General features: G+C 36.1%; 1 protein-coding gene across 2 annotated transcripts in view; it reads right to left on the bottom strand.

The window, feature by feature from the left end:
* MDFIC2 (MyoD family inhibitor domain containing 2) overlaps window positions 1-16,572 on the bottom strand; it is a 105,942-nt gene that overhangs the window by 32,851 nt on the left and 56,519 nt on the right. The window contains exon 2 of one of the 2 annotated variants that reach the window (XM_034997136.1): window positions 13,636-13,674. The exons of the other annotated variant lie outside the window; for it this stretch is intronic. Coding sequence (XP_034853027.1) covers window positions 13,636-13,674 — 39 coding nt within the window. The remainder of the gene's footprint in view (window positions 1-13,635; window positions 13,675-16,572) is intronic. 2 annotated transcript variants of the gene reach the window in all.

Genomic DNA, 16,572 nt, shown 5'->3' with positions numbered 1-16,572 from the left:
TATATATATATATATATATATATATATATATATATATATATATATGAACCTTATGTATTCAGAAGGTTCCTTCTTTACATATACTGGTGTATCCAATGCTTCAAACGTGGCTAAGGAAAATACTCTCAATTATACCATCTTTAGCTCATGAAGATTTACGCTGGTGACTTGGATGCATACTGAGTTGAATGTACTTCTTTCTGGACACACAGTTAAACAACATTTTCCAGTGGTCTTTTTGCATCTGGGTGGTGTCATGCAAATTGTTCTGGCAGAAGGGATGTAGGCAAAAATGATGTGCCACACTTGCAAGTTTGTCCTCTAAACTATGTCACATTTAAGCAAAAAATGCAGTGGGGGGGGGGGGGGGGGGGTAATTGGGTGATTGGCATTAAGGAGGGCACCTGACGTGATGAGCACTGGGTGTTCTAAGCAACTGATAAATGATTACACATTAAATCTGAAACTAATGATGTACTATATGTTGGCTAATTGAATTTAGAGAAAAAAGAAAAAGTAAAAAAGAATGCAGTAGAAAACTGAGGAGCCCCCTGGGGGTAGCAGAGCCAGAAGATAAAAAAGCCTGGATCCTTGAGTCACCACATGGTGGACAGCAACTCAAAAATATCTACGTGCATTGAACTTTGGCTTGGGATGAACTTTTATTAAGTTAGGCCACTAAAAAGTAGGGTTTGTTTTTTACAGCCACTGCTCTTAATAAATATGGCTAATAATATGCAGTATAACTCATGTGAATTAATTAATTAATATTTTTCAGTATTTATTATAGAATAATTTAGAAGTATTTAATATTGAATTCCAGGACTTGAATAGAGTATATTTATTATGTAATTTTATCCTATAAGAAATGCTATGAAGTAAGTACTATTACTGCCATCTCCACTATAATGATTGAGAAATTGGGGCCCAACAGTTGGAGATATTTACTTTAGATCATAGAATTAACAATAGTATGGCCAGGATTTGAATCCGTGTTCTTAGACATGAGAGCTGCCCACTTAACCGTATATTGTGTCCCACTGGTAGATATGATCATGTATGTTGAACAACTGATGTCTTATTTCTTACAAGAAGGTAAACATAGTTGAATAACAACCAGCATAGTTCCCTTTATTCTGTAAAATAATGTAGAAGATCCATTTCATCCTGAGTATAACAACAGAAATTCTTTTCACCAGTGTGTCCTTTCATTAAAATATGTATTTAGATATAGACTGGTGTCAGACCTTTATTTTTGACCACTAGAATTTTATTTGGTTCTCAAAACCTCTACCAACTCGTTTTATAATTAGGCAAATAATAGATGAATCATATATATATACACACTTTCTAAGTCTAGCCAAATGGTTGTTTGAAGAACAATGGAAATCTCTCTTGGAATTGGCTGATAGAAGTCATTTATTTATTATTTACTATTTAATATGTGGTTTCATTTAACAAAAAACGAAACTGAGCTGTAATAATAACAAGCTGTGAATTATTAGTCAAGGATTCTCATTTTTTGATGGATACCTCCTCTATGGTTTACTCTATGGAACAATTTATCCCACCCCTTCATCCTCCTCAAATTTTGAAGACAACGTTCCATGATGAATGCAAGGGCCAAGTATGCATTCAAATACGAGGATTCTGCATGCCTGCCACACTGTGCTTGTGTTATCATTCTCCTCCCAGGTGGGAGAAGAGGGTCTCAACCAACAAAGCTCTTTATTAAAACGGTGAACTTCTGTTTGACTAAAAAGACCTTCAACCTGATTACTTGTGCTACTGTTCCCTGCTCACAGGAGCTGGATTGACCCTTATGAGGGACTAGCAACTGTGAGGTACATCAACACTGGCCATAGCTCTGCATTTGTAACAAATACAGTTTTACCATTCGTGACAAAACAGCCCTATTGTTACCGGCTGTAAATCTATTAAAAACACACAAGGGCATTTTAGTATGTGTATCGTGCATGAGAAATATTATTGCCTGACAGGCTCCACTTGGCAATGGAAAAGAGGCTTTATTGAAGGAAAACAGTAGCAGCAAATGGTGAGCAGTGCACAGGAAAGTAATTGTGCCTTTAACATTGGCGGCACACGTTCACTTAAGACGAAGACTCCTGCCCCTGCCTCATCCGCACCCAAAGGACCTGCTAGACAAGCAGCCAGTCATCTCTCTGGGATCAAGCTGTCAACGCAAACTTGAATTCTTTCCCTTTTTCTGAGCTAAGCTCTACCCCCAGAGCTCCCGACGCCTTCCTGAGTGAAAGCTCTAAAAGAGCTCCCTTCTAAATTGCATCACATGCGCAGCGCTCTTCAAACTGACAGAACAAAAGAGCCAAATTACAAAAGTATGGTCTGAGTGACTTGTTAGTTGCGCTGGATGATTACTTCTTAATGGGCACTGAGAACAGGCTGTGGGTTTTGATGCTGCTTAACTAAACCTTGCAGAGTTCTTTCCTAGTTAGTTACTAATTAAGGTTGATTTGCTTAATCAGCTAAACACACACTAATGAGAGAAAGAGTGACAGAGAGAAAGGAGATGGGGCAAAAGGTAGACCCTTCTCCTCTCTCTTACCCTTCCCAATTAGTGGCAATGAAATTACTTGGACCAAGAGTCACAAAAATAAATTCTCATCTGGAAGGACTAAACAGGCCTGCTGTGATGTGTGTGTGTGTGTGTGTGTGTGTGTGTTCATGGCTTTTTCCCTTCCCAACTGATGCTATGCCAAATAATAGTCCTGTTTTCTTGAAGGCTAGTTAGCGCTGGATGCTCCCAAAGCCTATTGTCTGCTCCTTCCGCCCTGCTTCCCCCTAACTGTTAATGAATATGTTCAACTGGCCAGGGTCACTTTATTATTCTGACATAATGAACTGGGGGATGTGATTTCCAAGTTCTGAGGCTGACACTGGCAGGGTGATGATTTCACCTCGAGGTGCCCCAACTGTATACTCGACACACTTGGAAGAATAAATATTGATCTGCTTTCTGAGGATGTGCACCATGTGAAATGTTAATGCTTTTAAACGACTTTGGACATAGGAAGTAGCTATTATTACCACTATTATTATAAGGTATAAAATCTCAGAGTATCTCATCTTTACCCTCTATCCTCATGATTAGTGCACATTGCTGAGTGTCCACTGTATTCACACCACCACTCATGTGACTGGATATAGTGATGACATTCTAAGACAAAGACATTCATTTTGTGACTCCGTAGCAAGGAAAGGAAGGGTTATTCTCCACAGTAATGTGAATACATATTGTTTTGTGAACTACTGATAATGAATGTTTATTCCCTCATGGGTCCTCACTTGTTAATAATGGGTTGGAGATTTTCTACTTGTCTTCCCTATGTGATTCATTCTTTTCTATAAAGAGAAGGACAAAAATTGCCATTTAAAATCATAGTTGGCTATAAAAGTTTGAGACCCTAAGAGAGATGGGGTTAATAGCTAAACTTTGGTTTGGCAGAATAATTTTTGAGAAAGTTGGATACTAAAAGTGGGTTTCCCCCAAACCATGATATAGGAGATAGTCCTAGTTAAATTGCCCTATGTAAGAAAATGCTGAAATGTGTGGTTTGGGTGGAAGTTTGAGAGAAATAGGAGTGCAGTAATATGGCAGGAGGCAAGATCTCAGAATGGCATAATGGACAATGAGAATGGTCAAGTGACATAGTTAGCAACATGGCTGTCTAAGATCATTTTAAATTGCTTGCTAGATAGTACTTTGATCACAAAGCCCTCATCCCCATTATTTTTTCACTTTTGTCAAACTTCAGTGAAGCCAGCTGAGGACCCAGATAGGTGAGTGAGGTGTGGAAAAGTTTGCAATGAGCCATTTAGGATTAGGTAGGAGGCAATTCTACTTTTCTCAAGGATTCTAGACACTTGAAGAGATTCCTGGGCTGACATCTGATTTATACATTTGTTTACTTATTAAATGTATTTATTCAACTAATGGTTATTGAAAATCTATGTGCCAGGGATGCTGATAGTGGTTTGGGAATACAAAAGCGACTAGTACTGATAAGATTTCTGTGCTTAATACAGCTTATCATCATAAGCAATGGAATGTACCTATATCTACCTTGCAGCAATTTAGAAATTTATAATGATTTTCTGTGATATGCCCACATACTACCACTCCTGCTGTCTTCCCTACTTCTTCCTTGCTACCTTTGTTTTAAGTGAATTAATTTCTTCATTGGTTCCTAGTTTTTAAAATTTTGCTCAAGTCACTGTCATATGTAATGCCTCTCTTTTTCTCACCTAGTTAAATCCTGCCAGCTTCTCTTTAAAACCTGCCTTGGACATCCTCAGCCCAAAGAAACATCAAGATTTTTCTGATTTAATTGGTCTGGAGTACACTGTGGACATCACAATTTGTGACAGCTGCCAAGATGATTCTAATGTATAGTCAGGGTTGAGAGCCACTCTCCAAAAGTGGACATATAGAGAGAGTTCAAGAGGGCAGTCTAGGAAGATCCTGAGCTCAGCTCTTCTTGTGGACACAACATAGACTCATATGGAATAATTCCCTCTGAAGGGGATATAGGAGCTGGATAAACAGAGCCTGCACAACAAGGGACAGAACTGAGATGGGTAGAAGAGGCAGAGACATGGTCTCAAGAAAAGAAAAAAAAGCCACACCCCAAGAACTGTGTTCTAAGGGTGGGAGGGGGTTTCAAAGATTTCCTGAAGAGGAAGAAATTTGAGTTCCACATCAGGGACTCTAACTGTTAGATCCTACACAAGAGAGATGAGCCCCCAAAACATCTGGCTTTGAAAACCAACAAGGAATACGTCCAGGAACACTCTAGAACTGTAGGGAAAGGAAAATTGCTTTTAAAGGGTTTGTGAAGACTTGCTCACTCTGGAAACAAGCACAAAACACCAGATGGGAAAGTGCATAGACCATAGATGAAGGAGACCCACTTGCTAATCCTGGAGCACCTACTGAAGAGGCAGGAGGTAGCTGGGCCTCTCCTCAGTGACTGAGATGCTAGAGGCAGACATTTTTGCTATCTTGTTCTGCTGTGCGGATCCTGGCACTAGTGGGTGCCATTTTGGAATCCCCTCTTTAAACTGTGAATGCCAGGGGCCATACCCCTCTGAGAGCCCTGCACAAACTGCACTTCAGCTGGCCTCACAGGATGATAATGCTGCCCACCACTGTGCCCCCAGCAATTGTGGCCAGGCTTTGCAGACAGCAAGGCCAGGAGCCAACACTGCCCACCAGTGTACCTGCAACAATCACAGTCTTGCCACAACAGGAGGGCATATGCTGCCCACACAGGGGACACTCCTGGAGCACCTGGCTCTGATGGCACAGGAATGGTGCTTCTGGGCTCCACAGGACATCTCCTACATAAGGTCACTCCTTTAAGACTGGGAGACATAACCAAACTACCTAATACATAAAAACAAACACAGAGTTAGGCAAAATGAGAGAATAGAGAGATATGTCCCAAATGAAAAAAACAAGACAAAAACCTCAGAAAAATAGCTAAACAAAATGAAGATAAGCAATCTACCCAAAGAAGAGTTCAAAATATTGGTCCTAAAAATGCTTACTGAACTCGGGAGAGGAATGGATAAACACAGTGAGACCTTCAACAAAAAAATAGAAAATGTAAGAAAGTGCCAACCAGAGCTGTCTGATGCTGATAGTGGTTTGGGAATACAAACCACCCCCAATACAATATAATAACAAAGAAATGGAAATACAGTACAATCTGGAATACAATAACAAAGAAATGGAAAATACACTAGAGGTAATAAACACCAAACTAGATAATTCAGAGGAATGGATCGGTGACCTGGAAGGAACTGTAGTGGAAATCATCTAAACTGAACAGAAAATAGAAAAAAAAGAATTTTTAAAAATGAGGATGGTTTAAAGGACCTGGGACAGCATTAAGCATACTAATGTTTGCATTATAGTGGTCTCAGAAGGAGAAGAGAGAGATACAGGGCAGAACAATTATTTGAAGAAATAAAAGCTGAAAATTCTGCTAACTTGAGGAAGGAAAAAGACATCCAGGTCCAGAAAGAACAGAAAGTCCCAAGTAAGAGGAACCCAAAGAGATCCATATAAAGACATGTCATAATTAAAATGTCAAAAATTAAAGATAAAGAGAGAATCTTAAAAGTGGCAAGTAGAAAAGCAATTAGTTACATTTAAGGGAACCCCCATAAGACTGTCAGCTGATTTTGCCATGGAACTTTGTAGACCACAAGGGAGTGGAATGTATATTCAAAGTGCTGAAAGGAAAAACTTCCAACCAAGAATACCATATCTGGTAAATTTAAAATTCAGACTTGAAGGGTAGATCAAGAGTTTCCCAGACAAGCAAAAGCTAAAGGAGTTCTTTACCACTAAACTAGCTTTATAAGAAATATTAAAGGCATTTCTTTAAGTGAAAAGAAAGAGCACTGATTAGTAATAAGAACACTCATGAAAGAAAAAAAAATCACACTGGTAAAGACAAACATAGAGTAAAGGTAATGGATCAACCACATTACAGCTAGTATAACAGTTAAAAGACAAAAGTGGTTTAAGTCAACTATACCTACAAATAATTAGTTAAGGGATACACAAAAAGATTTAACATATAACATCAAAAACATAAAATATGGGGGAGGCAGTAAAAATATAGTCCTTTTAGAATGCATTCAAACTTAAGTGAACACTAAGTTAAAATAGACTGTTATATACATAGGTTGTTATATATAAATCTCATGGTAACCACACACACAACACACCTATAATAGATACATAAAAAATAAAGGGAAGGGAATCCAAACATAACACTAAAGAAAGTTATCAAATCACAAGGAAAAAGAACAAGAGAAGAGCAATTGCTCTTGTAGAAATGAACTACATGGATAACCAGAAAACAGTTGAGAAAAATGGCAATAAATACATACATATCAGTACTTATTTTAAATGTAAATAGACTAAATGCTCCAGTCAAACACCTAGAGTGACTGAATGGATAAAAAACAAAAAAACAAGACCCATCTATATGCAGCCTACAAGAAACTCACTTCAGATTGAAAGATACACACAGACTGAAAGTGAAGGGATGAGAAAATATTCCATGCAAATGGAAATGAAAAGAAAGCTGGGATAACAATACTTACATCAGACAAAATAGACTTTAAAATAAAGACTGTAACAAAAGACAAAAAAGGGCATTATATAATGAATACCCTTAAAGGGATCAATCCAACAAGAGGATATAGCACTAATAAATATTTATGTACCCAATATGGGAGCACCTAAATATATAAAGCAAATATCAACAGACACAAAGAGAGAAATTGACAATAACAAAATACTAGTTAGGGACTTTAATACCTTACTTACATGAATGGGTGGATCAGATAGAAAAGTAATAAGGAAATATTGGCCTTAAATGACACATTAGATCAGATGGACTTAATAGATATAATGTTTGTTTCACCCAAAACCATTGAAATGCATGTTCTTTTCAAGTGCATATGAAACATTCTACAAGATAAATCATATGTTAGATCAAATAATCAGTGGATCAACAAAGAAACCAAAGAGGAAATAAAAAAAAAAAATACCTTGAGGCAAATGAAAGTGACAACTCAATGTTCCAAAATCCCTGGGATGTAGCAAAAGCAGTTGATAGAGGGAAATTTATAGCAATAAAGGCCCACCTCAAGAAACAAGAAAAATCTCAATCTAACCTTACTCCTAAAGGAACTAGAAAAAAAAGGAATACCAAAGTTAGTAGAAGGAAGAAAATAATAAAGATAAGAGCAGAAATAAATGAATTAGAAACTAAAAAACAATAGAAAAGATTAATGAAACTAAGTCTGATTCTTTGAAAAGATAAAAAATTGTTAAACTGTTAGCCAGACTCATGAGGAAATAAAGAGGACCTAAATAAATAAAATTGAAAAAGAAAAAGTTACAACTGAAGAGATTTCTGTTACAACAGAAATACAAAGAATGATAAGAGACTAGTACAATCATATGACAAACTGGACAACCTCACATTGCATCAGTAATAATAATAGTAAAAAAAAAAACCTCCCAACAAAAAAAGTTCAGAACCAGAAGTCTTCACAGGTGAATTCTACCAAATATTTCAAGAAGAGGAGTTAATACCTATCCTTCTCAAACTATTCCAAAAAATTGAAGAGGAAGGAACACTTACAAACATTCTACAAGGTGAACATTACCCTGGTACCAAAACCAGATAAGGCACTATAAGAAAAGAAAACTATAGACCTATATTCCTGGTGAGCATAGATGCAAAAATCCTCAATAAAATAATAGCATACCAAATTGAGCAATTTATTAAAAAAAATCATACACTATGATCAGGTGGGATTTATTTGAGGGGTGCAAGGATGGTTGAATATCTGCAAGTCAACCAACCTGATATACCACATTAACAAAACAAAGGGTAAAAATGATATGATCATCTCAATAGATGCAAAAAAAGCATTTGACAAATTTCAACATACATTTATGATAAAAATTCTCAACGAAGTGGGTATAGGAAGAATGTACCTCAACGTAATAAAGACCATAGAAGACAAACCCATAGCTAACATTACACACAATGGTGAAAAGCTGAAAGCTTTTCCTAAGTTCAGGAACAGGACAAAGAGGCTCACTCTCACCACTTCTATTCAGCATAGTATTGGATGTCATAACCACAGCAACTAGGCAAGAAAAACAAATGAAAGGCATCCAAATTGGAAAAGAAGTAAAACTGTCATAATTTGCATGTCATCAAAACCCTAAAGACTCCACCAAAAAACTATTAGAACTAATAAATTCAGTAAAGTTGCAGAATATAAAATCAATACACAGAAATCTATTGTGTTTCTATCACTAATAACAAACTATCAGAAATCAAGAAAACAATCCCATTTATAATTGCATCAAAAATAATTAAATACCTAGGAATAAATTTAACCAAGGAGGTAAAAGACCTGTACTATGAAAATTATAAGACATTAATGAAAGAAATTAAAGATGACACAAATAAATGGAAAGATATTCCATGCTCATTGATTGGAAGAATTAATATTGTAAAATGTCCATACTATCCAAAGCAGTCTACACATTCAATGCAATCCTTATCAAAATATCAATCTTTTTTCACAGAACTAGAACCAGTAATCCTAAAATTTGTATGGAATCACAAGAGACCCCAAATACCCAAAGCAATCTTGAGAAAGAACAAAGCTGGAGGTATTATACTCCTTTATTTCAAACCATACTACAAAGCAATTATAATCAAAACAGTATGGTATGGGCATGAAAATGGACACATCGATCAATGGAACAGAAGAGAGCCCAGAAATAAACTCACACTTGTATAATCAATTAATTTACAACAAAGGAGGCAAAGATACACAATGGGGAAAAAATAGTTTCTTCTGTACATGGAACTGGGAAAACTGGACAGCTACATGCAAATGAATGAAACTGAACCACTTTTTACCATATATTAAAAAATAAACTAAACAATCGATTAAAGATTCAAATGTAAGTCCTGAAACCAGGAAGTTTCCTAGAAGAAAACATAGGCAGTAAGCTCTTTGACATCAATCTGGATGACATTTTTTGGATCTGTCTTCCAATGCAAGGACAAGAAAAGCAAAAGTAAAGCAGTGGGTCTATGTCAAACTAAACAGCTTTTGCACAGCAGAGAAAGCCATTAACAAAATGAAAAGGCAACCTACTGAATGGAAGAGGACATTTGCAAGTGATATATCCAATGAAGGGTTAATGTCCAAAATATATAAAGAACTCCTATAATTCAATATCAAAAGAACAAATAATCCAATTTAAACATGAACAGAGGACATGAATAGACATTTTTCCAAAGGCTTACAGATAGCCAACAGGCACATGAAAAGATGCTCAACATCTCTAACCATCAGGGAAATGCAAATCAAAACTGAGACAAGATACCACTTCACATCTCTCTGAATGCCTATTATCAAAAAGACACAAAATAAATATTGGCAAGGATGTGGAAGAAAGGGAACCCTTATGTACTGCTACTAAGAATATAAATTGGTACAATCACAAAGGAAAACAGTATGGAAGTTCTTCAAAAAATTAGTAGAACTACTATACAATCCAGCATTTCTTCTGTATGTATTTATCCAAAGAAAATGAAAACACTAATTTGAAAAGATATATGCACCTCTATGTTCATCACAGCATTATTGACAATAGCCAAGATGTGGAAGCAACCTAAATATCCATCAATAGATGAATGGATAAAGAAGATGTGGTGTGTATACACATGTGGAGACATACATACACACTGGAATGTTACTTGGTCATAAAAAGATGAAATCTTGCCATTTGCAACAACATGGACGGACCCAGAGGACATTATGCTATAGGAAATAAGTCAGACAGAGAAAGACAAACACCATATGATTTTACTTATATGTGGAATTTACAAAACAAAACAAAACAAACAAACAAAACAGAAACAGAAACAGGCTCAGGGATCCAGAGAACAAACTGATGAAAGAGAGGAGGGGGGGATCAGGATGGACAAAATAGATGAAAGGGATTAAGAGGTACAATCTTCCAGTGATAAAATAAGTAAGACGTGAGAATGAGATGTACAGTATTGGGAATATAGTAACAAATATTGTAACAGTTTTGACGGATGGTAGCTAGACTTACTTGGTGACCCTTTTGTAATATGTATAAATATAGAATCACTGTGTTGTCCACGTAAAACTGATACAGTGTTGTATGTCACTTATCCTTAAATAAAAAATATAAATTAAAAAATTAAGACCAACCCCTCCCACAAAAGTATACATACAAAATCTTATTGGTACAGTTTGCTATGATTGTGTTTAACTGCAATATCTGTCTCTTCCTTTACATTTTCTATACCCTATCAGAGGAGAAGAGGCCCTCTTCCTTTTAAAGGTGAACACATGTATCAGGGAATTGCATCCCTATGTCTTCACCATACACAAGACATATCTTTGTCCACCATTGTCCCCTTCCCTTTATTTTGAGTTTCACTCTACTGTCTCCTTCCTCCCTTTGCATGTATGCTTACATGTACCATAGCCCCAAATGCTTCTTGCATTAATTTTTCCATCCATTTCCTCAAAGAAGTCCTTAACACCTACTACTTCATTATTCACTCATTCCTTAATCCCTCACAATTGACTTCCATCCCCATTTAAATGAAACTCATCTTTCAAAGCTCATGTGATACTGCATGCTTTGTGCTTCATTATACTTTGTTAAATGAATAAACAAGTGAATACATGACTTTCTCAACACCAACTCAATGATCTTTAATCAGTTTTCCTCCTCCTTGATACATGGTTAGTCAGGCCTATGACTCCGTCCCTGTTGTCTTTAACAGAATTCTGGTTCTTCTCTTATTCTGATGTTTCTTGTATGACACTTGACTGGCCACTTTTTTGGAAGCAGAGTTCCACTTGTTTAGTGGAGGACAAACTTAGGGTTAAAATCAAGTTCCTGATATTTCATAGCTGTTAAAACTTAAGACAAAGTGCCCCTTTCTTCATCCATAGAAAGGAGGTGATAATAGTGTTGTTCTAAAGGTTGATGTGATGCTTAATGCCCTTGCAAAGATCATAAGTGCTCCTTTAATGTTAGTATTTGCATTCCAGTGGCTGTAAGCTCCCTATGGGCAGTCTCCATGCCATTTTTTTTTTCCTTCCTATTCTTTCTGTCCTCAAAACCAGCAGTGTTGAGTTTGGGGTCCTTGAAAACTATTAGTTGTGAATGAGTGAGCAAATGCATTGTTCTCCTTCTCTTAATGGAGGATCTTTCCCAAAAGCTTGGCTTCAATTTCCTTCACCCTTTCCCTTACTGACCTCATTTAATCCCTGAGGACCTTTGGACCTCATTCATTTTTTCCAACCATCTTCATGTAGATCACCACCAAATCTAAATTGAAATCAGACTCAGCTTATTGTGACCCCAGATCCAGATTTCCTATCTTTAAGATAAGCCCCAAAATAACATCCTCAAGACATCTCTTTGATACCTTAAATCCCTATGTTTAAAAAAGAAAAAGTCTTCTTTCCTTCTCTTATTACTCATTCATATATATTCATTATATATTTACAATTATATATATTTATTTATTATACATGTACATTTAAAATAGCCTCTGATATGAAAATATATGCCTAACCTGTGTATTTAATTTATATATACACATATAAAATATATGTATTATATATTTGTAATAACCTCAAAAGAATTCTACCTGCTTATTTGTTTATAGGCTTTAAGATAATGCCCCCTGCCAATACTATTCATCCTAATTTGTACCTTGAGTTATTAGCTACCTGCCTCACTGAAACCAAAAACAATAATGTTAATTTTTAAAAGATCAGACTCCTTAGTCTGCTAGTAATTTGACCCTTATTTTAATAGAAAACTTTATTTTATGTAAACAATATCAATTTATTATGCAAGCAACATGTAGATACATTTTTATTGTTAAAAAAAAAAAAAGCAACACAGAAGTGTAAACTAAAAGCAAAATCCCCACTCCACCACTGATGTTTGCTTCATTCTTACTGTTCTTTACAGAGATGATTTCTATTATCAGTTCAGGATAACTCTTTTATAGACATTTTACCTACATTAATGAACACATGCATGCCTGATTTTTACCTTATGTAAGTGTACATTACTGTATTTATTAATGTGAAGCTAGAATTTTCCCCTTATTAATATGTCTTGGAGGAGTGCCTATTTAGATCTGCCTCTTCCTCGAGATCTACTGCATAGTATTGCTTCATACAGAAGCAATATTTACACAGATTTTATTGATGAATCCTTAAAAGCTACCTTGCTATTTATTTCCCATCCCTCTCAGATGCGTAATCTTTTAACTGAATGAGAAAACAGATTTCATACTTTTCTCTATTGGCCTCTGTGTGCATGCTATTCTTGCTATTCCTTCGAGTGAAACTTCTACTTATCCTCCAAAACCCAGTTCAAATGTAAACTTATACTTGGAGTCCTCTATTGCTATCTCAGGCTTAAAGTGTTTTTTTGTTTGTTTGTTTGTTTTTTAAGGTATCCATGATTTATTGATGGTTTGCTATGTGCTAAGAAATTTGTAAATATTGTTTTTTTTATTTTTTTATGATGTTAATCACCATACATCACATCATTAGTTTTTGATGTACTGTTCCATGATTCGTGGTTTGCGTATAACACCCAGTGCTCCATGCAGTATGAAGAGATTCCTCAATTTTGAGGACAGGAACTGAGGTTTTTATACTCCCACAAGGCTAGACATAGCATCCTATGTATGGTAGATTCTGAATACACATATTGTATAAACAAATACATGATTTTTAAAACTTTTTGTGATCTATGCATCAATAGGCTATAAGCACCTTCAAGGTAAAAACATAGCTCAGCGTGCCTTGACTAATGCAGATATTTGATGATTTGCATGCCAGTGTTATATCAGCTGTACTGTGGACGTGGACAAAGATGGAGTTCTTCCTTTATCATGTTGTATCAACAGTACCCACCAGTCAGTACAGAAAGCTGTTATAGAGAAATAGGGATGAACCTACCAGGATCTCCAAGAGGATTTTGAATTGAGCTGGATAATCCTAAAGGAAAAGAAATTAAAAAGGATTATTCACCTGGATATCCATTGTTTTTGTATTTGTTGTTTTGCTTTGTTTTTGCGTGTCCAGAATCCTTTCCCCTTTCTTTCAGCAAAGAGAACCCCACTTTTCGGTGAAGGACCCACTGCATATAGCTTGAGTGGAATGGCCTTGCCCACCCCTCTCCTATGCACAGTGACATGGGAACCTACGTTCTCTGTGGGTTAGCCACAGCAGTTTGTTGTGGGATGGTTATGAGAGTCAGGTTGTACCAATGAGGATGTCCCCTGTGACTTGAGATAAGCGTGCTGGGAGTAGAGGGTTCTCTCCTCTTCTGCGAGGTGGAAAGATAATGTAGGCTTGTGACTGACAAAAGCCCACTTTCCCACCATGGGTAAGAAGTCTGAAAGTAAAGCCTAAATCAGGGCCAAACAGCTGAGAAAAGAAGGTATAGACAGGACACTTAATTTGTCATTTGGATCTCTTGATTTACTTACTCCTGAAGCTGGTCTACTCCTGGACATCCTAGATAAGTAAGTGAGTCTCCAAATTCCCTTTACCTAAGCTAGTTGAATTTGTATGCTTTATAATGGAGAGAGACTCAGAAAATGATATAGAAGATTTAATTAATTTTAAATATTTCTTCAGACTCTATTTTCTTCCCATCTCTTTTTAGAGGATGTATGGTGATGAAATTCTCTAAATTTAATTGTTTAGTCTCTGCTTTCTAACTCCCAAAATGTTCACAGAATGGAAATGTTTAATTTTGTGAAGGTATGCCAAAAATGATCTACAAAAATGGCTTAAAATTGGAGGCTGGATCTTATGCTAAAATGACTGGTTAGAAATCAAGAAACTGAAATGTGGTTTCTGCTGACCTGGTCTTTTATCAGTTTTATTCAATTTACAACAGTGAGAAGAGGGGACAGGAACTTATATATATTGACTACTTACTCAATTCCACTATTTCATGAAATTTACCCCTTTCATGTAAACATTGTTATCCTGATTTGAAAAATTTTTAAAAAAATCCAAATGATTTTCAGAGTTCCAGTCTTGCCCGGTGTCCCCTATCTGGTTAAGTTTAATAGATTTAAGATTACAATCCAGTTGGGTCTGACTTCTAACCTGTCCTTCTTCACCGTCTGGAATGCCATAAAATTAGGATGGATGTTGACTCTTTTCTCTGTTCTTAAAGCATATTTCCAACTTTTAGTCAGCTGTCTTGACCTTCATGGCTTGGTATTATTGTTTTGGGGAAAGAGCAGTCATTTTGGAGGGTGAAGAATATTGCTATAGAGAGAGTACAAGATTTGAATTTGGAGACGTGAATTCTAGTCCTGTGATTTTTCCACTACAGAGCATTGTGATTATGTGGCTCAAGCTTTCTAAATCTTGGTTTCCTCTTCCATCAAGTAAAAGATAAGGGCCAATCATCTCTCAGGTCTATGTCAGCACCTTTCTACTGGTAAATGCTTCCCTAGAACCCTGTACTTCTCCTGTTAGAGATCGGATCACCCAATGATGGCTAGATGCAGTAATGTCTTGTTCAACTCAGTATTTCCCAACAGTGAGCCCAGGCTATGGCAAATAGTAGACGATCAATAAGTATTTGTTGAATAAATAGATGAGGGAATGAAGTCTATTAGCTTTTGTGTACAGAATACTACTTTTTATTTTGATTTTTCCCCCAAATGACCAAGAGAGTGATATTTGAAATTCTTCCAATTTTGTAGGTGAGAGGTAAAAATAGGTTAGTGATAGATTTGAGTACTACATCAGCATAGATTTTAAAGAGGACTTTCTTTTAATTCAAAGCTCAATATAAGCCAAGAGCTAACTCGAATTTTTAAAATAAAAGATATACTTTAAAGTGTAAAATGGTCATTTTAGGTGGCCATTGTAATTCAGCTTTTAAGGCTTGGTAACTAAGCCATCCTGGTGAACCTTCTGTGTGAATGAAGCCTTCCTTAATCGGCTTTTCCTATATTATTTCATCCTGCGAAAGAAAAGCAGTAGCTAAGCCAGAAGCAAGCAGGATAACAGAAAAAGGAGTCTGTGGCCAAAGCAACAGAATTACTTTTTTTTTTTTTAATTCTTTCACTGTGTTTGTGAAGAAGAAGGAAGAAACATAATTTTTTGTCTTTGTTTAGACATTGAACAATACAAATCACAAGAACATATATTTTTGACATACTATTTTTTTTGGTGTTCTTTGGAATTTGGACCCTAATTAAAAAATATGTGTTTCCTAGCCCTTCTTACTGTGAAAATCCTTGGCAATATAAACAGATGCACTGGTTGGCTTTTAATTCTGACACCAGACTGTCTGAAATAATAGCTCTGAGAAAGTGTGAATTCTTTCATTCCTCAAGCTTTAATTATAAGTACTTAATTTGTTTGTCTTTCTATTGCTGACTGTCATACCAATCTGGCTTATCTTTCATCTGGCTAAACATGGTGCACCTCAGAAGCCCCTCGTTTTGAAAAGTTTATTCTACATGGGAAGATGGAAACAAGCTAAAAGTTTGAGTTATTTTCATCCTTCAGGGCACCTCACTGTAATTTAACAATTATGATATTAAGTGGTATTCTAAAAAGTTCACTAATATAGGCCTGGAAGATGACAGAATTAGGATCTTGATAAGCAGTTTGGAAACACTGAATATTTCTCATAAAAGTTTGAAAAATGAGCCAAGTTAATAGCTTACTAACTCATCTTGACCTTTCACAGCCAAAGATGTTCTCATTTTTTGTGTCCACCATTTTTTACACTTCGAAACCAATTTGCTGTCATAATGTTTTTAGCCACAGGACTGACTGTCATGGTATTGACTGTTGTAATTAGATGAGGTACCACATGGCGCATTAGCGGGAAAAGTCATCAGTTGCTGGGAGTGG

Source organism: Mirounga leonina, unplaced genomic scaffold (genome assembly GCF_011800145.1).
Source record: "Mirounga leonina isolate KUSES-001 unplaced genomic scaffold, KU_Mleo_1.0 Mir_94, whole genome shotgun sequence".
NCBI classification, from domain to species: domain Eukaryota; kingdom Metazoa; phylum Chordata; class Mammalia; order Carnivora; family Phocidae; genus Mirounga; species Mirounga leonina.
Note: the sequence above shows the minus strand (reverse complement) of the source record. Positions and strands in the feature narration are given on the sequence as shown.